At 43.5% G+C, this 24,529-nt stretch overlaps 1 protein-coding gene across 3 annotated transcripts in view; it reads left to right on the forward strand.

Moving 5' to 3' along the window:
• Window positions 1-23,080, forward strand: part of LOC124152088 (toll-like receptor Tollo) — a 38,754-nt gene extending 15,674 nt beyond the window's left edge. The window contains exons 2-3 of one of the 3 annotated variants that reach the window (XM_046524840.2): window positions 9,080-9,484; window positions 18,489-23,080. In XM_046524840.2, the coding sequence (XP_046380796.2) occupies window positions 18,490-22,296 (3,807 nt within the window). In that variant the 5' untranslated portion in view covers window positions 9,080-9,484; window position 18,489 and the 3' untranslated portion in view covers window positions 22,297-23,080. Of the gene's footprint in view, window positions 1-9,019; window positions 9,485-10,244; window positions 10,398-18,488 lie in introns of those variants that run through there. The other 2 variants (XM_046524839.2, XM_046524841.2) reach the window with 2 other exon arrangements.
• The last annotated feature ends 1,449 nt before the right edge of the window (window positions 23,081-24,529 follow it).

A 24,529-nucleotide genomic window follows, 5' to 3' on the forward strand; every position in this document is an offset into this window, starting at 1 on the left:
ATACAAGTAATTCATTACAGAAGTCGGTGGCATGGGTAATTACTTGACATGGGGGGGGGGGGGGGGGTTAGAGAATTACTGGACTACGATGGAAGGTCATCATGGGGACGATCTGTCAGGGGGGACTATTTTGGGTCGTGTGGCTGTCTGACAACACGGAGTGACCACGCAGATTGACCTTGGGTCGGGACAGTCATGCTCGGTGTTCAACCGTTTCACTCTGTCCCTGACGTGATCATTTTATCTGTGGAGATTGTTTGAGATGGTTTTGGATTTATTTGCACTTTCATTTCAGCTTATTATCACTCGTAATAATTCCAGAACTGAACAGGTCACTAGAGCCCATTATTGTCACCTGAACAGGTCACAATAGACTAACATTTAGTCTCTGTAATCTTATATTACACAATATCCTTCTTGACTCTTAAAATATAAAATAAACCCCTATGCTGATTTCAGATAGAGCTAGCTTGAGCTGGCTAGACTTGCTTTTGTATGCATTTCTAGATTATTATTTTTTAATAAAATAAATGTATTCCACGGTCATGGTGCAGGACTAAGGTCACAAGAGCCCATGATTGTTACCTGAACAGGTCACGAGAGTGAGTGAGTGAGTGAGTGAGTATGGTTTTACGCCGCTTTTAGCAATATTCCAGCAATATCACGGCGGGGGACACCAGAAATGGGCTTCACAAGGTCACTAGAGCCCATGATTGTTACCTGAACAGGTCACTAGAGCCCATGATTGTTACCTGAACAGGTCACAAGGGCCCATGATTGTTACCTGAACAGGTCACAAGAGCCCATAATTGTTACCTGAACAGGTCACTAGAGCCCATGATTGTTACCTGAACAGGTCACTAGAGCCCATAATTGTTACCTGAACAGGTCACAAGAGCCCATAATTGTTACCTGAACAGGTCACTAGAGCCCATGATTGTTACCTGAACAGGTCACAAGGGCCCATGATTGTTACCCGAACAGGTCACAAGAGCCCATGATTGTTACCTGAACAGGTCACAAGAGCCCATGATTGTTACCCGAACAGGTCACAAGAGCCCATGATTGTTACCTGAACAGGTCACAAGGGCCCATGATTGTTACCTGAACAGGTCACTAGAGTCCATGATTGTCATAAGGCCCTGGGACCCGTTCCACAAAGCGATCTTAGCGCTACGACTGTCGTAAGTGTGTGTTAAAGTATGGGAGTTACGATCGTCTTAGCGCTAAGATCGCTTTGTGGAACGGGGGCCTGAATAGAATGAGTATCGGATGGCCACAATGTGTGACCAGGGCCCAGTTCCACAAAGCGATCGTAGTTTATACGATAGTGACTCCCATACTTTAACAAAGACTCACGATGGTAGTAACACTACGGTCGCTTTGTGGAACGGCTGACTGTGTATCAATGTTGTTCGTGCTATCAACCACTGTTTTAATGTATTATTGTTTTATTTCAATGCGTTTTTGATATTGCTAATAGTTGTTTAAAACAACATTCACTCACGCATTCACTCGCTTGTTATAAATTTGTCTTGCACGCATCATTACGACACTGGTGTTTAATATCACACAATCAGCAGAATATGATTGCGAATTTCGTAGCAACAGCAAATACGTTTCGAATCAAGGCTGTTCAAATAAACAAAGTAATTGTGGACATATTAACAGAACAAATGATAAAGATCAAAGCACTTTATGTCGCTATTTCATTAAAACTCTTATAATTAGGGTTGTCTAGGTTTCAACGGTTTCGATGTAGCGTCAAGTTTCCAGTTATGTTAAAGTGAAATAACATTGAGTGAAAGTGAATTTAACCATGGGGCGGATGTAGATAAGTGTTGTACGGAAATGTGCGCTGTGGTATGTCTGCTATCAGACACGTGCTGCTTCTCATTCCCAACAGCACGGTGAGCGCGGAGATAACACGCTAATGCGTCAACACCAATGACCGAAGCGGTACGGTCAGCGTTATCATTGTAATATCACAGCACATGTCTCCGCGCTGCAACGTCATATTAACAACTGTATGTGCCTCGTTCATGCTATCAATCACTGGTTTGACGGAACCCAGATACATATCATTTACAGGCTGTCGTGAATATTGATCTTAAATATATTGATCGAATATTTCCGCGTGCGGCGTAGAACAACATTCGCAGTCGACAGCTACGTCCCCAGCAACACCATTTCTACCATCGTTGGATGATGTTGAAGATTAATTATCCCTCCAGAACAAGTGTCTTGTATAATTGAAAAGCTTGCAAATAGATTTTCTTACACAGTTTCAAACTAAACTTATCCCTCATGCAAATGTGTCATGAATGCAATATTGACGACGGCGTTCGTGAAAGAAATCGTAGGTTATTAATTACACTGATCAAACTCTTCATCTCAGTTATGATGAGTTATTAAATGACATCTTCGACGTCAGTTTTTTTCGCTCATTAAGGCTAAGGAGCCCTTAACTTCTCAATCAGTCCTTTGACTAATCCGTCTTTCGTTCACCACGTGGAGGAGGGGACGTCTAACGCTGACTTCGGCTGATTGGGTAATAGCGGAACTGTTACACGGCAAATACCAATCAACCCCGCTAACACTTCTTCTGTGTGCAAAAAATAACTGTAATTAAAAGATTGAGAACGATCAAGGACCAGGTCGGTCCTTTGGGTGTAAATGCATCTTCCTGCTCCATCCAGCCTCCGTACCGCCATCACCACTAATGAATCATATTCGCGCTGCAGAACAATAATTAGTCCCTGAGTCATACGCGCATGTGCGTACATTCTACCACTGGACCAAAACAATGTTGTGTTATTTCAAAACCAATCAAAGAAAATTCTTTAGAAGGACAAAGAAGGTGAATACAATTACAGGAATCTGTCACCATGGTGACCCGATCCCAGTGGACGCTGTGACGTGTGCGTTGTGTCCCCGAGCAGAACGCAGCGTTCATGTTATATGCACGTGCATGAAATATCAATTCCTTTGTTTGCTGAGCAGAAAACACATCTGTATAACGGCGGTGGGGACTTGGGGATGGGTGGGGGGTATCGCTAACTGATGTGATATGATACAGACGCGGTTCCACCACGGTGGAATTGAGATGTGGCTTTAAAAAATTAAAACAGCTTAAAAAAGGAAAATATGCTCCAGAGCAAATTATAAATTTGCATCAGCTTTCAAGCAATGTGTATGATATAAATATAAAAACATATACATGAAAATCGGTTTATGATTGTGTAGTATCGTTACCTCGACACCATGCATAAACAATATTTCTTTTTTTAAATATTTTCACTGTTTGTTTTCCGTGTTGTTGATATTTCAATAATGATTTCAAACATGTATTATTACTTGCCCGTGAAGAGATCACCCGTTTAATAAACATACAGCTGTATTACACATTGTGTAATACCAAAACGCGTGCTTATGTACTCTCGGAACACTTTTCACGAACAAATATTGAAAGCTCTCAACATCCCTTGGCTTATTCAAAGACATTGGGTGTGGAGTTGATAGATCACTGAGAGGAGCTTATGCACAGTCGATGACCCCAGCAACCTTGTTGCTAGGCTGACGTCACATGGCATTGTTTCGCCGATGGATCTTGCAACAAAATTCCACAAATTACGTCATCGGGTATTGTGACGTTATTGTAAACTTTGAGGTGCAAGGCCCGTTCCACAAGGCGAGGGCGGTCGGGTAGCCTAGTGGTTAAAGCGTTCGCTCGTCACGCCGAAGACCCGGGTTCGATTCCCGACGTGATATTGCTGGAATATTGCCAAAAGCGGCGTAAAACCATACTCACTCACTCACTCACCCCACAAGGCGATCGTATTGTAGCGCAACGACAGTCGTTAGGGATAAGTTAAAGTATGCGAGTTGCGATAGTCTTAGCCCTACGATAATTTTGTGGAACGGACACCTGAATTCTAAAGGTGGACCGTTGTATAGTATTAAATTCATACGTTTCAACTACGTGTTTGAAGTATTTTTCTGTTAAACTAAATTGGACTTTGCCGTGGATCGTGTAGGTGTCAGCCTGTTCATACTCAAAAGTAAAATTCTAAAAATGTTATAAATGGTAAGTAATAGATAAAATACTAAACTCGCTCCCGTGTAAAACCAATTTTATGAAACTTTCGCTCGTCAGATACCACAACTATTCACTCGTTTCATAAAATTAGTATTACACGGGAGCTCGTTTAGTATTCTATATTTATGATAAATCATCATGAAATATAAGCTTATATAGCCAATGTTTTAGGCACGATTACTATTTTCAGTGCTTCCCTGATTTTCACTTCAATCTTTATTTCTGCATTTAAGAGATCAGAGACCTATAGCACATAAACTGTCGGGCAAAAGAAAGGATTAACATGAAAATTGGATTTAACAAACATTACAAACAAGACCATAAAGTTAATGTCCAAAACACAACTATGATATTCGTATCAAATTCATCACCATTGAATAACTATTTCATGTTAGTTTCATTTTAGCCACCGTCAAACAAGGGTATATACTTTTACCCTGCAGTTTAGATATTTTTTTCTTTGTAGTAGTCAAGAATAGATCAGTCTTCCTATCCATCAACCTTACACAATCATTTTCTTACGTTTCCCAATTTCATTTACTATTTTCGTCCAAATTAACACCATGTTATATTATTGCTTGGGAAATCTATACCAATGGTTTGGCTTCACAAACTGCTGGGTAAGCGGAATCTAAACAAACTCTCTCCCTGACAAGCGAGGGCACCAACCAAGCCCCCATAGCTCTTAATCATGGCTGGATCTATCAGTGTGTATGAAATGAAAACAATATCGTGTAATATCTTCTATTAATTTCCCTTGATTGCCTTGTCTAACATAATTTTGTAAGGCATATCGTTGATTCTTCCGCTCATTTTCTCCAGGAATCTCATACATTGGCGATACCTTCCCAGCAACCCGCTTCCTTAGATTACCATTATTAAACAAAGAAAGTGAAAAGTGGCCATTTCATGTCAATAGTCCAAGATCGATAGCGAAGTGGTACGATTGATTTTCACGCCAATGATTCCGGCAAGCCCATCACACCACGGTAAATTGTTTCTTCGTTGAACATTTAGTAACGATTACTTCACAAGTTTAGATTTCTGACAATTTATTTGCAACCAGTTTTATTGCCTTGCCACTTGGAATGAGTATTTTAACGACATATTTCATTTCTATGGTGATTGAGACTATTATATTGTTTCATAAATTGGAGTATTTCGGTTCCATACAGATTGCCAAAACTTGAAATGACTATAATTGGTTCATATAATCGTATTGACAAATCATTTTTTATACGTTCACGTCCTATTTTAAAGGATAACGCGCTTAATCCAGACTCCGTTACTTCTATTTCAATGTGATAACTCATCGCTCTTAATACGGTGTGTGTTATACTGAGCGTATACATCCAACGCTGCCGACGTCATTATTACTAAGTTCTGAAAGGTGCTGAATTAGCCGTGCAAACTTGTGTCCCTTGTTATTGACAGGATCCGCAGATAATGGGTTCGAATTCTCATGTCACTCCGATTTCGATCCTAATTTTGTCAGCATGGTTACAATGTGTGAAGCCTATTTCTATTTTGCTCGTCGTGATATTGCAAACTGCGGCGTAAAACAATACCCACTCACTTAGTTTGTCGGCATTATACACGTTCACATACATTTCACCATACCCGTCAAGATCCGGGGTAGAATAGGTCTTCAGCAACCCATGTGAAAGGCGTCTATGGCGACTAGGCGACTAACGGGATTGGGTGGTCAGGCTCGCTGACTTGGTTGATACATGTCATCGTATCCAATTGCGTGGATCGATGCTCTTGACGTCAATCACTGGATTGTCTAGTCCAGGCTCGATTATTTACAGACCGCCGTCATATAGCTGGAATATTGCTGAGTACGGCGTTAAACAACAAACAAACAAACGAACGAAGGATCAAAAACACTTCACCACAGTGAAGCTGTACCACCTGGGGTTTTCATCCCAATTAGTTGTTAAGAGTTACCTGCAATTGACTAACCCGTGAAGATCCGGGGTAGAGTAGGTCTTCAGCAACCCATGCTTGTCGTAAAAGGCGAATATGCTTGTCGTAAGAGGCGACTAACGGGATTGGGTAGTCAGGCTCGCTGACTTTGTTGATGCATGTCATCGTATCCCAATTGAGTGGATGGATGCTTATAATGTCAGTCACGGGCTTGTATGGCCCAGTCTCGATTATTTACAAACCGCTGTCACATAGTGGAATATTGCTGAGTGCTGCGTTAAACAACATACAAACAAACAAAGCATTTGACAACAACTCTACACCGTCCCTTACTATTTTATTAACTACGTATAACCTGTATCATACAAAGAGGGTATGACATATGACATGATAATCACAACGAGTCATCTAACAAGTTGATATTTTTACAATGCTGACTTTATCAGGTCACGAGATGCGATAAAGTTGTTAAATGACACGAAAAGCCAAATTTATTTTACAAAATTTCTTAATCATGTTAGTTCTTAAGTCACTGTGCCACTGAATATGACTAAAAGTGGTTCCGACACAGTGAAATATCGACGTTATTTTTATCCCACGATACATAGTAAATTTCACTTTTTATAGGCATGTTAATCTCTTCATATTACAAAAAACGGATTCTCATAATATATCAAGTGTATATTTGAATAGAATGACATTTCTGATTGTCCCTATCAAAAGTTTAATATAATATCAATGTCATATACAGTGTTTATGACGTTAAGTAGCCGCCTAGCGGTACATTCCTAAGGCTGACAGTCAGGACGTGTTCTCGACAGAATAATCTCACAGCATTCAGCGTGTATCAGGACATAGGAAGCTGGTGCTGTGACCCTGCCCGCCCCACACACAGAGTGGCGTTGTTATGGTCACACAGATGGTGAGAACTCACGTGCAACGCGCTGCATGACGTAACGTTCACACACAATTACTAAAACCAACAATATTAGCGTGGCTGAAACCGACTTCCGTGGACAGTCTACCTCCATCAATATTAGTTTTTCATTTCCACGTCAACCAGTGAGTAATAACGCTTTACAAAATCTCAAACCCGATAGGAATTTCCATAGCAACTGGTGATTAAAACCAAAGAAATATGTTCCAATCAGAGAAGGAACACAACCAACAAAAGAACATGATCATGGAACATAAGCTTGACAATACCACGTCTGGAAAACGCCAGGTACGATTGAAACCTGAAAAAAAAAATTGACAACTCGTTCTTGCTGGGGGCGAGATTTTTAGCCGCGGATTCAGGTGGAGGGAAGCATCCTACTTTAGAATTTTAGATATGAGATACGCCATGATTGATTTATATTACGCTGGTGGGTCATCAGGAAGTTGTATCAGTGACTGTTTATCCTTTCGCCACCTTCTTGAGTATGAGATCTGCATCTTATCTTTGGTAATTAACCAAGTGATAGCCCACTCATGTTTCGCAAACATGCCGTCTTGTAATAATATGTAACTGTCCTGGTCAGTTTAATAAAGACATAAAACCGTGTTTTGTTGCGTTGATTATAGGTGCAATTCATCCATCAACTAACGCTGAAATAATCTGTAACGCATTAGGGTATCGGATACATTTATGTTATTGCGAAGGTGTTAAATGCACGGATTTGAAACCCGTGAGTCATAACCCGACCGCGTTGCTTCATGGCTGCCGTAACGGCTTCGGTTTATTGTAATTGGGGTTTTATTAACAAGTCTTAAACTGATATGACAAATTTGATATCCTAGTGAACGTCAACACGTCAAGTAACAAGAAATAAATACCACACGCTAACATCTCATGTTTCTTTCATTAAATCTTCTGCCATATTTTTTTTCAATTTACATAACTTTTTTATAATGTTAAGAAATATAAAACATATTGTTATAGAATAAATAATATTTCAAGTGAAAATAAAATACAGTTTCATAACGCGTCTATATCCTGTTATTGTGTATTTTGTGACGTGCCTGCAATCGTGAAAATATTAACTTTATTAGGTCACTCGAAAGATCCTTTACCTAGTCGATTACCGTTAAAAGAAAACATTTGACCCAGTGGCAATGCGTCCCAAGTGAACATGTCGACTAACACCTGGTCATAATTAGTAGATCAAGATAAACAATTAAGCTGTGAAGTTGAATACGCTAACATATCCTTGTTCACCAAAAACTCTGTTTACTACGGCTTTGTAACACGGAGATATTTACGCGAGGTCGCCAAATCTTACATCAACAGTATTACTTCAATAAAATGTCATGGCGTTATTCATTCTCATAAGTTGTCGTGACGGAGAAGCCGATGGAAGGACATTGCCTTCTGATACAGCTACCGTGACCTAGCGTTCTTCGACATGAGTCGTTTTTAAGATGGATTAAATTGATAACTGGAAAAATAGATCGCCGTCGTGTTAAAAATAAATCAAACTCGAGAAACTAATTATTGGATTGTTGTCGTTAAAATCAATATTACACTTGGGTGTTGTGTTCTTTGCGAAAAGCAATATGTTGCGTTAGGGCAGTGTTTGCGTTGCTGATGGAGAGTCAGTTTGAAGGGGGATTAGCGTTAATGCTGCCCCTGTGTGTCGAGGGGTTGCGGTACAAAGTGGTGCAATGGTGCAGGAAACAAATACATAAACACCCACAGGCTGCGACGCCGCCACCGTACACAAAGACTTCAGCAGACACGTTGGCCATTGTAAACACGACTGTGCCATTATGATATTGGGGGTGGGTCTTGGCTTATTGATATATGTAGTTACTTTTTGTATCATTACACAGGGACAACCTTCTGAAGCTGTTTCCAAAAGTCTATATACTGAACACCTGCATAATTCTGCCAAACAGTTCCATGGTGTTCGAGTCTGTTTAGATAGTGAGATAACCGTCGCCCCTGTGAGGAATCGACTCGTCCATCTGGATGCACGTAATGGGAAAGCCCCGGTAATCTGAGTCACAATAAAGTTATCACAAACATTCGTGTGGCGATCTGCTCTCACATGAGATTTACTTTTTCAGTTTCCTGGAAATAAACCACGACTTGAGATGAAACGTTTGTCGTCATCACTTGACTGCAGCCTGCCGCTGAGTGTTCACTAGCGAGAAAGCTCGGACCGGTCGGCTCGCTATACCGCACAGTCACTTCTACAGCCAAGGCTCGCCGCCCTGCCCATAGGTCCGCCCAGCGCATTATACCGAGGAACCCCCTCGCGGGATTCAGGAGCCGTCAAATGTCAGAAAGTGTCGGTGGGTTCTCTCGGGACGCAATTACTTGTGACTGTGCTACCTAAAGTCAGGACAGAGGACAACTAGCTATGAGAGTTATGCAGTGTTTGTGTGATGCGGCTCTCTACCAAGGAATACCTGACTCAAGCTAGGATGGACGTAACAGAGCGTTGACTGTAGGATTAACAATTATCACAGGTTTGTACGCCGATTACTTCACTGATAGCATATCGTCAATGTATTCTTATACACCAGGCCCGTGTGAGGTGAATGGGGGATGTGATATGAAGTCTCATAGCTAAAACGGTACAAAAACACTCGGAATCAAAACTAGAATATTTTAGATAGAATAAATTCAGGAGAGGGCAACGCCGGATCGGACTCCTCCCCACAAATTACTTTTTTTTATTTTTTATCGAGAACATGTAATCCCGACTTAACATATGTTATGTTTGACATATGTTGTATAAGACCACTTTCTAAAAGACCTTATTCAGGGCAATCGAAGTTGGAAGTTGTCACTTCTTGTGAATGAATATATTTTAACCAAAAACTTCGCATATTTAATATAATATTTACAGTTTAAGATAATATTTTACTGATGAAATGTAAAAAGGAAAGCTAAATATATTCTCCTATGTCGTTTTCTCATTTCCCGCTGGGGTATATTGTATACATATGGATAACCCGCCAGGCGGGCTTGTTTCCTGTTAACCGTACAGTGTTGTAGTACAATACACTCATTTGATGCTATCGGTGGTGCAAGTGTAAGATCGCGCTACACAAACACACTGACAGTATCTCCCTGTAATTACCCTCATCAATACACATGTCAAATCAGCTGGCACCTGCAGAAAGACGACCTGTATGTTTGTATATATGGCGGGCGCATGTGGCTGAAGCTGTCGGCATGCGCCAACACATGTACACAAGAGGGCGGCTACAGTCGCCCACAGCAAATTCTTATGTGCCGAGTAGTCCCGTTGGCCTAGACGGACGTTCGCACGTGTTGGTGGTCTAGGTAATTTAGTCTCGGGTAGACACTGATGAATGTACACTCTTGATAGACGTCTACAAATGAATGAAATATCTTTTTGGTTTCATCTGGCACGTAAGTACACTTTTCTTTAAGGATTCGAGAATACAATGTCGTCTTTTAACTTTGGTTTCAATGATGGGAAATATGCGTATATAACGTACTTTGGTTAACACATTATAATTTCTGAAGATTTTGTAATTGTGTGTCACTGGAATAAATTGAACAAGTATGTAAATAGATGTATCTATTCAAATGTATAAGATATATTGAAGGAGTATGCATGGTTTATGCACCAAGCTCATATTCTCAAATTACAGTGGCTGTAGTTTAATCGAGCTGAAATTTCAAAATGAATTATTTTCAGGTTCATGATGTTTGCTATGTAAAGTAGAAATATATTTAAACTTCCACCTTCTCACGTTTCAATGACCACCACTATGGCCAAATGATCTTAGTGGTACGACTCGGACATATGGACACTTAAATACAATATGTTTGTTGACATGACCCGTGAAGATCCGGGCAGGTCTTCAGCGACCCATGCTTGCCGTAAAAGTCGACTATGCTTGTCGTAAAAGGCGACTAACGGATCGGGTGGTCAGACTCGCTGACTTGGTTGATGCATGTCCTTGTATCCCAATTGCGTGGATTGATACTCATGATGTCAATCACCGGATTGTCTGGTCCACGCTCGATTATTTATATACAGTCCGCCGTCATATAGCCGGAATATTGCTGAGTGCGGCGTTAAACAACAAACAAAACGGAACTATATATTCAAGTTATCTGTGACAACAATCTATCTCTCGTATATTTATATATTTCTCTCTCATACACATACATATATGTTGGGCATATGTTGAAACTCAACAGAATATAACTGCCGATTGAGGTGGAGGGGTTAGGGCCGCCCCGGGACTGCTCTCAGAGTGACCACGGGTTGTTTTGTTGTTTGACCATGTCAGGTCCGATCTTGACCTTTGGTCACTGATATGGTGTTTGTTTATGGCCCAGCTGACTGGACACAAGTTAGTAAACAGATTTCCCCAGATCAAATATCGGCCCGGATACGTCGGCAAACAGCCAAAGTGGTTGGTGTTTATACTTCTCAAGTGTTATCAATTTACTGAACTTTCAATAATGGAGGGTAAATTAAAACCACGTAGCTTCTCAGATCGTTTGCATGCGCAAGATTTTTCCAGGTGATGGGTTCTAATTGCCCCCCATAATAGTAAACAGCGTGTCACCCCTTCCGGACGTAGACCGTTCTTACACCGTGTTGTACACTTGCGATTGTTTAACGAGACGCTTGTGTTCGATCCGCGAAACGAGGAAGACAGGAAGCAATTGATTATTGAAAAGATTACGTGGACGGTGCCGGTAGATCACCTTCGTCACGTGGTGCGGCTGCCGCAGTTGTCGCGAGGGATGACTGTAAAACCATCACACATCCATTTAGGAACCGTAAAGCTGCGCGGTAATCAATTGGTAACTGTAGTTATCTGTGTAGTATGTGTAGTTAACTGCTCCCAACTGGACCCCACGACGGGAATCAATTGAAGATTGCAAGCATAATGCCCCCCTCCTGTCTCCTTTACGACATCAATGACCACCTCTTCCCCCACCCCCACCCCCACCCATCCATGACCCCACCGGTCAACATCCACGCTCGTATTTCTTACATTGATGCCAAGTCGCATCGATAATATCCCGACCCCGATCGATAACGTTACACGGCTTACATGATACATGTTAAAAAAATATGCTTTTTTTTACCCCCACCCTCTAAATCGTCCTACCCCACCTTCTCTACAACTGCAGCCCCACCCCCCGTCTTTCTCACCACGATATAACCACCAACGGTCACAGACTATCATCCCTTTCATCCTCAACACGCGCATAATTGACTTATTATTCGGATGAATGCAACACCGTGACAAAACCTCATGCGGAACCACGGGGGATATACTAGTAGGTACAACCATGTCGACACTCCCCCGGGGCCACCCCGCTTCAAGATGACCGCAACCCATCACCCAGCTCCACTGCACATGGCCCGTCAAGCCTGTCGGATGTGATTAATTACCCTTATTAAGCCATAATGCTGATTGTACTTGCCGTGGCCATCCTATTGATGCAGCCAGTGATCTGATCTCCACACTCGCCAGTCTGGTTTTATTAGCCCTCTTGCCCTCCGTCGGTTACGACATCATCTTTGTCCGTCGCCGTCTCCGAAGTGGGGGCATGTCCAGACGTTGAGGTCATCTGTCAGGTCGTCGATCACGCGTATGCCCTGACGGAGCTGACGACGTTACCATCTGTCGTCTGCTCCGGTCGCCATGACACTCCAATATTAAACGGGGCTTTCTGACCGCTAGAAGGCAGCTCCAATGTTTCTTTGAAAATGGCAAATGAGTAAAAGCGTTTAATTTTACCACAAACGACGAAGGGGTGGCATAGTAGCGTTGCACGTCACACCGAATTCGCTGATTCGATTCCTCAAATGGATACGTCATGTCCTTCGATATTGCTGGAATGTTTCTTAAACAACGCTCACTTCCTTCATCCAATACTCTATACAGTGACACCACGCATAAATCAGGTCATCTTAGATTAAAATTACATAATCAACGAGCTCCTTCAAAATTAAATCCGTCCCTGTAGATATGCACTGGAAATAGATCGAAATAAGTAAACGTAACCAAATGTTTGAAGTATGTTTATCTGATATTATACGGTGAGTTATTTGTGTTTGACTTGACATAAAGTGTTCTACAAGGCTGGATGTGCTGGGGGCACCGGGATGGAGATTTTGTTAGTGACAGTCCTGATTCTGTGCAGAGTTAGCAGCTCTGACAGTAATAACACTCGTGTCCTGGCTTGCGAGGATTATTGTAGTGGCGCAAACTGACAGCTGTAGAATTAACTGGGCAGATTGAACTGCGTTATAAACAGTTTGTGACAAGCTCTCAAAATGATTAGAACTGCGATTGCGCTTCTCACCGAGCAGATATAATGATATTCGATGTTTTCCCTCCGCATACATATTATGATCTTTCAGAGCGCTTGTAGGCTGATCTGTAACGATACATAAGAGTCTGACACGCAGGCGATGTAATTAGAACTCGGGAAAGCATTACTGCCAAAAAGCTCTTCTTGGTTTGAGTGTCTTGCGCACATGATCAGGCCACGGTGGCACTAGACTAACGCTTAGTCTCTGAAGATAAATAATTTTGATTGAAACAAGAATTCCATTTAAATTGAAATGGAGCCCCGGTAAGATGGGAGATTCAGAACCTGTGCACACAATTAAGACTTGCTTTATTTAGGGGTATTGCGTTACAGGGCTGGGCGGATGGGAAAATAACATGGGTCAGGGTACAGTGAGACAGACTTACGTTTCTTATCCTTTGTTTGGACAGACAGACAGCTATTTGATATATGTCTCACTGAGTGTACAGCATTATTTAGTACATGGTTAATTAGCCAGATTGATCAGTTGATTGGTGTGAGTCGTGGGGCCGGTCCACAAAGCATTCTTAGCGCTCTGACGATCGTAACTCCCATTCTTTAACATAGACGGTCGTAGCACTAAGATCGCTTTGTGGAACGGAGCCATGGTGTTGATGCTATATGTTGGACCCCGTGACCTTGGCTGTCCGTACCTCCTACTGACCTGGCTATCAGGTAATACCTCGGTAAGATAGGTTTCCTCCCGAGGGTGATAGTGTCATCACAAAGCCTTACATGTTTACACCTTGGAGAACCTCCCAGCCGCTAGGGTGCTGGGTCTAAGGTCTCCCACCAGCTGGCGCCTACCACCCCTCCCAACATTCCGTTCCTTATCGCCGATATATCTCTGTCATAATACACCAAGCTGAGCCTCAACAGCAAGTCCTCTGCCAGACCCCCCCCCCCCCCCCCCCTTCTCTCTCTCGCTCACCCCCGCTTCCATCATTACCACTGTTTCAGATACACATATCTCTTACCCCATCCGACCCATTCTAAAACGGTGCTGCTGTTCACGAAATGTGATTCCTCTCGTCTCCCTACGCGCCCTTCCCCACAAGACACCGCATCCACGTCAGTAAACAACCCCACCCCACCCCACCCCACCCCACCCCACCCAACCTCTTCTCTTGCATGACCCTAACCCATCACACCCCCCCCCCCCCCCCCCCCCCCGGATAGGATACCCTAGTCTGTAATACAGAACCTGAAAAAAATATATCCAATACAGCCTTCGCAAGTCTATAATGTTTGGCAAGTCTAGATTACTGCGGTATCAGGAAATGAAGAGAGTCTCCTGGCTCTTTTTTTTTAATTATATTTCAAAACTTTAATTTAACCATTTTTATCAGTAAAATCTGTTCATTTCAGAGACTAGAAGTTAGTCTAAGGAAACCCACCGCAGACCCACTGTCAGGAAACACACTCACCCCTTTAACAGACATACTGTACATTAACCCTCCTCTTTAATCACCCGTGCCACCCCAAACCCTGCACCGGATAGACCACCCCCTCAGTACCACCGTACATAACACCCTTCATCAGCCGCTGAACAAAACTCTTTCCCCCCCCCCCCCCCCCCCCCCCCCCCCCCCCCCCCCCTGTAAATGTACACCCTCCCTCCCGTCCGTTCCTTATCTGTGTGTCAGCACCGACCCAACTGTAGGATACCACATCATGTAAACACCTCGAATCCGGAATAATTACCCCTGGGCTGTTGGCTGCATTCAAGATGGAGGGGGGTGGCGGGGAGGGGCAGGGGGATGAGGGCCGAGTGAAAGTGACGCAGACCAGAACTCGCCGTGTAGATAAGTTGTAGACAGGCAAGTTACACCACGTGGTCACTTCTGGCGCAATCACTGTGAACTGCCTTTCGCCTGGCGAACACCGTCTTCTGCACCAGACGCTCAGCTTAAAATAATATTTTCTACGCTAGCAGACTGTTTTCCTTATCAGACTACAATAATACAGTGCCCCTCCATTGATTTTGCATGTGGAAAATTAGATCCGGCAATGAAAGTTTTATGTTCGCAGCTCCGACTAAATCAAACTATTTCAGACGCAAACTGAGCCGTGCCTTTCTTCAGTCTCTGGTTTCTATGTGGTCACGATCGCATAAACTGTAGATCGTCGTGCTTCTGTATATAGAACACGGGAATAAAAAGTCTTAATTTGCTAAAAGGACGGAAAAACTTCAAAACACAATTGCTATCCTTTTTCTCATTCATGTCACGAAATCGGCTGGAGTATATACCAATAGAGGTTTACTGTCTCACCGCAGCTCTAGACGACCGCTTACCAGCCACGTAACAAAACAGGAATCAAATGATGTAATGCTGTTGGACTTTTCTCGTTTTATGTAAGCTCATGTTATTCATCGACCTCGATAGGAAGATAACATGTCGGTAAACCGTGAGTGATTAGGAATGTTTTGTGCTTAGATAGCCAACTCCAGAGCGGCAGGAAGCTGGTGGTTGATGACAGCGATGCGTGTCAAGGGAGCATGGCTCTCCCCACAACGTATTCCGCTCTGTGCGGGCATGTCCCAGTGCCACGAATGTTCAGTGTTTGGTGCAGGGTAGTTGACATATACCAACGTTGGAGTGAAAGAAGGATGTGTGTGTAGGGTAGGTGGGGTGGTGGGGGTGACCTCGTAAAGTGATTATGTCGTTCATAGATATAGTTGGTGTATGGTATTAACATATATTAATGCGGTTCAAGTCTTAAGACCGCGTGATGGCGTTTTGGCAGTTTGGCTTCCATGGATAGATGGATGGATGGATGGATGGATGATGGATAGATAGATAGATAGATAGATAGCACAAAACATTTCTTAACTTTCACGGTTTACCATCCTACCACTCACGGATCCACTGTCATGAAAAAAACACACTCGATCTCCCGACCCCTCTAACAGACATACCGTACATTAAGCCTCTTACATGACCACACCCCAAACCCTACCCTGGATAGACCACCCCTCCTCTCACTGACTTCATGAGCTGGAGTTAAACTAATCGACCTACAACCAAGACGGATGTGTAACACAGTTATAAGTGGCACTTCATCTGGCCATGTATGAAATATGTATGTAGTTGTCTTGCCGGACTTCCAAATGAAGGCACAGCTGCTATTTGAATGTCATCGGCTGCCTGATGGATAGACCACCAGTGTATATATTGCGTTAGCGCACAGACACGACAAACGTTTTTTTAAATAGTTAATACACTTGCTCAATTTCATCCGTATACTGTTTCTGGAGTAAGTGATTGGATGTGGCGGCGGTGGGGAAGCGGGGTGCTGTGACAACAGAGGCAGTTTTTTAAAGGCTCGTGGAGACCCGCTATCGCATTGACTGGAACAAATATTTGTTTAATTATTATTTACTATAAAGCCTAAAGCTTAGGCAAGTCTAGACAACCTAAAGCAAGTCTAGTTTCAATGATTAAAAAGCAGAGGAGGAAAAGTTCTATTGAAAAAAATAACTTACAATTATTTTAAAGCAATGTTTTCACATACTAAGAGACCTGCTACAATAGAGTGTGTGGGATCTTGGTTTAACGCCGCTTTGAACAGTATATAAGTTATATCACGGCGTGTCAGCTGAATGTGGAAGGAATTAGCTACGCAAGTCTAAACGTTTTCCACATTGGTGAAACCCACGAGCAAGGGCATGGTGCCGACAGTGCTGAAACCACATGAGGGAGAAACTGGGATTCGAACTCAGGACAACCTTAATAGAGACAGTTACATTGATAAAACTCTTGAATGTCACTATTAGCGATGGTTGTTAGTTGGTAGCCACTTCTAGCAAGTTTCTTTCACAGTTATTTTACACACAATAAATAGACATTGACTAAGATATATGGCTTAAGATATTTGTCAGGTTCTGTGAATAGACGTGTTTGCTATCTCTGAACAAGTAGGTGAGAGACAAACTCAAAAAGGATTTTTTTTTCTGTTTTTGCGCAATCATCTATGAGCTCATGGCATTACGGAAACATGACCAATAATGTTGTATGCACTTGCGCATGCCAAGCGTCTGATGTGCGCTGAAGTAGCCGCTTTGCACCAAATAAAGATGTTTGAGCATCAAGAAATAAACAGAGCTTCCAATATTAGCAGCGCAGTCGCAGCGAAATGGGATTAAACACATTGGCGTTAGCTCGTGACGGGCTCTGGTCCATGTATAACACAGAAGGGTGCGGGGGAGCGACGGAACGCCATTTGTGTAAAATACTGGGATGTTTAACCTGCTTGTGAGGCGATTAAAGTAAAACGGTCGTTTCCGGACAGGACATATGGCTGTCAACGATGTAAGAATGAAGTGTGTTTGAGTGATGTATATTTAAGTGTGTCTGACTTCGGGAGGAGTAGAATTCCGGTTGCAAGTCAATCTCTCAAAGTCGCAATTTGGGTTTTATTTTCAGAAAGGTCACTGAACATTATTTTTGATTTGAAAAGTGACAATAATGTTTATTGGTTGGTCACAATGGCGTATGTGTATGGATGTTTTTCGAACGCGAACCTTCACCAGTGGCCCAGCTGGTTGTGTGTCATCGTGCCTTTCTCGGATTAATGGCCACATGGTATAATATTGGTTTCCTTGGTAACGGTGGGGATTCCGGAATAGATTCCCCATTAAACCCATGTTTGTCGTAATAGGCGTCCGGTGGATCGGATGGTCAGTGACTTGGTTGATTTCGTGTCATCGTACCCCGTCAGCGTGGGAGGTGACAAATAATATCAGTCTGCCTCGATTATTCATTTACAGGCCGCCGTAATGTATTTCAAATATTGCTGAGGTGTCAAAGAATAATCAATACAAAACAAAGACTTTGTGAAGGTTGGGTAGCAATATGTCATAGCTCTTGACTCATGAGCCAATGTTTCAATGTTAATACTCTCTCTCTCTCTCTCTCTCTCTCTCTCTCTCTCTCACTCTCTCTCTCTCTCTCTCTCACACACACACACACACACACACTCTCTCTCTCTCTCTCTCTCTCTCTCTCTATTTGAAAGTACAGAGGTAACACCGATACCGTCAGTATGACTGACATCACTAACATCACTAACAGTGTCTTGACTATAGTATTATATATGTAATACCTAATCATGTAATACCTAATTACCGTATTCTCTTCTCTGTTGCAGGATGCCTCTTCCACCGCTGTTCCTGACGCTGCAGGGTGTGATGCTGTTTGCGGGGGTAGGAGCATCCCCCACGGTGCCAAGCCCCACCCCCGGGGAATACAGCTGCCCTGGTCGCCCTTGTGACTGTATTTGGCTGAAGGAGACAGGGGAGGTGTTCCTGGACTGTTCGTGGTCTTCTCTGCCCAACAAGGAATACTTTGCAACCATCCCGAAGAAGAAGACCGTGTATTTGACTCTAACCTGTGCAGTGCCCGGTCGTAGTCCCCTATGGAACTATATGTTTAGCCAACTGACCGAACTCAAACAACTAATCATTAAAAACTGCGGCTTCACCGACATCCCTCCCTACGTGTTCTCAGGCTTGACCTCTCTCCAGGAGCTGCACATAGAGGGCGCTACGCTCACCAACATCCACCCACGCTTCCTGGATTCTGTGGTCAGTCTCCGAGGTCTTCACATCATCGACAGCAACCTGAGCCACATGCCCTCCATCTGCCATCTCAACCACATCCACAAGGTCAACATCTCCAACAATGCTGTTTCAACTCTGGACCACGCTGGTATCCTCTGTGGGGGCAATGAACTGCAGTCGCTGGAGATCCTAGATGTCAGTCACAACATGATCACAACCATCCCGCTCATGCTAGGATACTCACTTCCCAACCTAAAGCGACTCACAGCATCAGACAACTTCATCAAGAAGATCGAGACAGATTCCTTGAACCGTCTCTCAGATCTCATCTGGCTTGATCTGACCAACAACTCTTTGACAGAGGTTGCTCCTGATTTTGTCAAGAACTGTACGGAGCTGTTAGTGTTTGGCTTGTCTTTCAACCCACTGCATGGGGTTCCTAAAGGCCTCCTTTCTGGTATGTCCAACATCATACAGGTCAATATGGACTACGTCAATGTTAATGATAGTGTATGGGAAGAGATAGCACGCCTACCTTCTCTCGACACTCTCTCCCTGGCTGGGAACAGACTGACGCGCGTTGACCCAGACACATTGGCTGAATTGCCAGTGTTATCGTACCTAAACGTGTCCCACAACGGCATAGACAAGCTGTTCAGGAACACATTCAAGAAGCAACAGAGACTGTTCATATTGGACGTGTCGTATAATAACCTCACCACTATTCCCCGTCAGGCCTTCCGGAACCTGTTCAGTCTGAAGTCTCTGGACATATCACACAACAAGCTTCAGTCGGTGGGGAGGGAGGCTTTCCCTGGTCTGTTGAACCTGAAGCAGCTCGATCTGAGCTACAACCGCCTGGACGGACTTCCCCGGGGTCTTCTGTCGGATATGCAGGCCCTCCTAAAACTCAATCTCTCCCACAACAGCCTCAGCAAGCTGCCCAACCTAGAACACGCGGACTCGCTGGAATACCTGGATCTCAGTTTCAATGAGCTCACTGTTCTTAACGCCACCACCTTCAAGACACTGACCTACCTACGAGGGCTGAGCCTCAAGGCTAATCAGCTTCACACTCTGCCTGCATATGTCTTCGAGGACGCGGTGAACCTTGAACTGCTGAACATGGCCAACAACCAACTGAGCAACCTGACCGAGGACATGTTCCGGGGTCTGTCCTCTCTGTATTATCTCAACCTCAACAAAAACAAGCTGTCGGGGACGACGGGAGCGTTCCGGGAACTTCAGGATCTCCAACACCTCCATCTCCGAGGCAACCAGCTAGAGGAGATCTACAGGGGTCAGTTTCCGGACTCTCTAGAAATCTTGGATCTCAGTCAGAACCGTTTGAACTATATCTCCCACTCCACGTTCAGGACGATGTTATATCTCAAGGAGGTGAAGCTAACCGAGAACAACCTAACATCCCTCCCCTCCATCTCAGTGGAACTGCCCAGAGACATGAAACCCACGGCTAAGATGTACATCAGTAACAACCCATTCCAGTGTGACTGTGAACTTGGATGGTTGAAGGACCTCAATGAGGGCTTACTCACAAGTTATGGAGCGTCACTGCCAATGTTCCCAGACTATTACAATACAAGGTGCATGAGCGTGTATGACAGAATCCCTAGGACCATACCATCAGTCCCGAGGTCCCATTTCTTGTGTGAATATGCTGTCAAGTGTGCCAAAAAGTGTCAGTGTTGTGGGTTCGACGCTTGTTACTGTAAGTACGTGTGTCCCAACAAGTGTAAATGTGTTATCGGAGACTCGCACTTCCCAGTCCACCGTATGCACTGTGAAGCCCAGAACTTGACCACCATCCCACCACACCTCCCAACTGGAACTACGGAGCTCCTGCTGGACCAAAACAACATCCGGACGGTGCAACAACACATCTTCCTGGGCCTGTCCAATGTCCTGGTGCTGCATCTCAACCACAGCAACATCCATCACATCGAGTCCAGAGCTTTCATCGGTCTTAAGTCTCTGCAGATTCTGTATCTTAATGATAACTATCTGACAGTTATTGGTTCAGATGTATTCACCGGCTTAACAAACCTGACGTATTTGCATATGGAGAACAACAGACTATCATGGGTAGAAAGCGGCTCCCTCAGCTTAGTGCCTAATCTGCTCTATCTAAACCTACAGTACAATGACTTCGAGAATATTAGCATCAGCGAAATCTCGCCACTCATGAACCATTCCAGAGTAGCTTTAGCCTTCAACCCGTGGTCATGCCAACAAGACTTCATCTGTGCGTTCAGAAAGATGCTCATAGGTCACGGTCGATCTGTGCTGGACGCTGTACACATCCGATGTATGCTGGAGGGGGACCCGCTCGCCCCGGGGGAGAGTGCTACGGTGGCGTTCCTGGAATACTCTGAACAGTCGCTGTGTGAGGCTAACAGTACGTTCTTCATCAACGTGTCCTTTGACAGTGTCGTGAAAGTAGGGGACACTACCCAGCTGACACTGTTGGTAGCAGTCAGTGCAGCAGTGGCCGTAGTGGCGATTCTAGTGCTCCTGCTCATTGCCAAGAAGGACCTGCTGCAGGTTTGGTGTTACTCTAGGTTCGGGTGGAGGCTGTTTTCTAAGGACCCAACGGCAAATGACACCACCAGGTACTACGACGCCTTTGTGTCTTGTAGTGATAAAGACGAACATTTCATCATTCATGAACTAACTCCCAAATTAGAAAATGGGGATAAAAAATTTAAACTGTGTTTACATTTCCGGGATTTCCCAGTTGGGGCTTCAATAGCCGAGACAATTGTTCGAAGTGTGCAGAGTAGTAAAAGGACTATTGTTGTGCTGTCTGACAGCTTCCTGGACGACGAATGGTGCCGCTTTAGTTTCACTACGGCTCATCAGCAGGTGCTGTCCGAGATGAAGAACAGACTCATCGTCATCGTCATGCACGACATCGACGAGCGGAGACTCGACCCGCAGATAAAACTTTATATGAAAACTCGGACATATTTAGAATATAAAGATCCATGGTTCTGGGAAAAATTGACGTATGCTTTGCCTGATGTGCAGGACCGATACGTGGATATGAAGGGGGCGTACGCTGTGCAGAATGTCATCAGGCATCCTGGAGACGCCTTGCCCGGCGTCTACAACAACGGTCGCATCAGCGTCATTTCTGAGAACGTAGTCAACGACCTGTACGAGGTCCCTGTGTCGTCGGTGGTGTACCAGAGTGTAGGGAGCGCTAACCACACAGACTCATCGAACTATAATGGCTCCTACTATAACTCATCCGGGCACTACGAGGAGGTGGAGCCCCTCCCTTATAGACCACGTGACGCACAGGTGGCGCCACCCTTGCCCAAACCAAGAAACCAACAAGAATTCTATGGAGCCTGTTACTACGACAGGGCGTAGAATTCCCGAATGTAACCGATGTAGACAACTACGTATTGTGTCCAGTGCACGACGCTTTTGTGGCTGTCAATGAAATGTGTGAATTCAAAACGCTTCCAAGATCCATTTTTTACTTAGTATTATGAGTTTCCATGGTTACGTGATAAACATGTGTGCCAAAACTATGACCACTAACCACCACTGCAGACAATACTCCTTGTATTATTTCATTGTGATCAGTTTGCTTTTCTTCAGTTCCAAATGCAATATGTCCAGTATTAAAACTAAATCAGTGACCCAATGCTGCCCTCGACACCCCCGGACTGGGATTACCTTGAGGAACATATACTCCCATTGAAGGTCAGGACAGGATGGAATGACGCTTTGATAGGAAAATGAACGTTGTTTTTTTTTACGAATTGGCTTCATCTGATTTTGTGATTTGTATTATAGAAGTAAATATATTAATATTTATTTCGGGGAGAGTTGTTAGTCAATGCGAAATCTTGCCTTGTCGGAGAACAATTATGGGAAGGATCCTTAATACTGTAACCAATTGAAAACAGTGTCTATGAAAACAGTGTCCTTTGACTTTGACCTCAGTAATCTAACGTTCTCGTTTTCTGACAACACGTTGCGTTTCTTTTGCAGTACAGTATAATGACTTGACTGTCACCATCGGGGTACGAGTTATGTAACTTTCTGCAATATTTTTTATTATATATAACTTGGGTTTGAAGCTGCGCCAGATCCATATATCTTGTTGTTATTATTATTGTTATTTAAATAAAGTAATGTCAGTGTTGATTTGTGATTGGTTGTGTGTTTCGGAACAAAATCGATGCTAATCAGCGATGTGATTTTTAGCTTTCGGGGAATAATTGCTTTAAAAAGCCACAATCACGCAGATTCATGTGCATTTCCATACCGGATCAATCGTTGACAACAATTTCGCATGCCTTCAGCTTACTCACGTGACAAATCGCGGAGGTGAAACGCTGGGGCAAGATGGCAGCCAGCGTTATGGCGGTACTGATTACAGACCCACACTCTGGGATTCCGTACCCATTCATTATAAAGGGGCTGTGCAATATCGGAGACTAAAAATACATGGAACAAATTCTATGTAAATTTCTAATTGGATTTTTGCGTGAATGCGTGAAAATGAGGATGTATGATTCAATTGAAACGTATTCTACAAATTATTATGGATTTTATGGATGGGTTGAAAGCCTCGGCTGTGTGATTTACCGTTTACATTTGATAAAAACGCTGTCGCTGGAAAATGGGAATCGTGTGTGGGTAATGCTTGCTGTCATGTTTGGGAAAATCCAAAAGAACATGAAACAGACTAAAAAATATATTTTTATTTTCTGGTCTCTGATGAAAGACAACTGTGGGAAATTAACTGATGCGATTCTTCTATAGACACTGACCGACGGTGACCGATAGTGGCCTCTTGGTGACCTGCCCACACCCTCTGTTTACATACATACATAGAGATTATTATACGAGCATGTGTGATACTGCTTTTACGAAAGTGTCTGAATTCTTGTATTTCGCGAGCGGGACCGAGGATACTACATGAATACTTACGCGTTGGTTTCAGAACGTGGGCCGGGTTGTAATACAGGGTTGTAACACAGGGTTATAACACAGGGTTGTAATGCAGGGTTGTAACACATGGTTGTAATGCAGGGTTATAACACAGGGTTGTAATACAGGGTTGTAACACAGGGTTGTTATGCAGGGTTGTAACACAGGGTTGTAATGCAGGGTTGTAACACAGGGTTGTAACACAGGGTTGTAACACAGGGTTGTAACACAGGGTTGTAATACAGGATTGTAATGCAGAGTTGTAACACAGAGTTGTAATACAGGGTTGTAACACAGGGTTGTAACACAGGGTTGTAATACAGGGTTGTAACACAGGGTTGTAATACAGGGTTGTAACACAGGGTTGTATGCAGGGTTGTAACACAGGGTTGTAACACAGGGTTGTAATACAGGGTTGTAACACAGGGTTGTAACACAGGGTTGTAACACAGTGTTGTAACACAGGGTTGTAATACAGGGTTGTAACACAGGGTTGTAACACAGGGTTGTAACACAGGGTTGTAACACATAGTTATAACACAGAGTTGTAACACAGAGTTGTAACACAGGGTTGTAACACAGGGTTGTAACACAGGGTTGTAACACAGAGTTGTAACACAGGGTTGTAACACAGAGTTGTAACACAGGGTTGTAACAC

The sequence above is a fragment of the Haliotis rufescens genome, unplaced genomic scaffold, assembly GCF_023055435.1.
Source record: "Haliotis rufescens isolate VD_foot unplaced genomic scaffold, xgHalRufe1.0.p SCAF_32, whole genome shotgun sequence".
Lineage (NCBI taxonomy): Eukaryota > Metazoa > Mollusca > Gastropoda > Lepetellida > Haliotidae > Haliotis > Haliotis rufescens.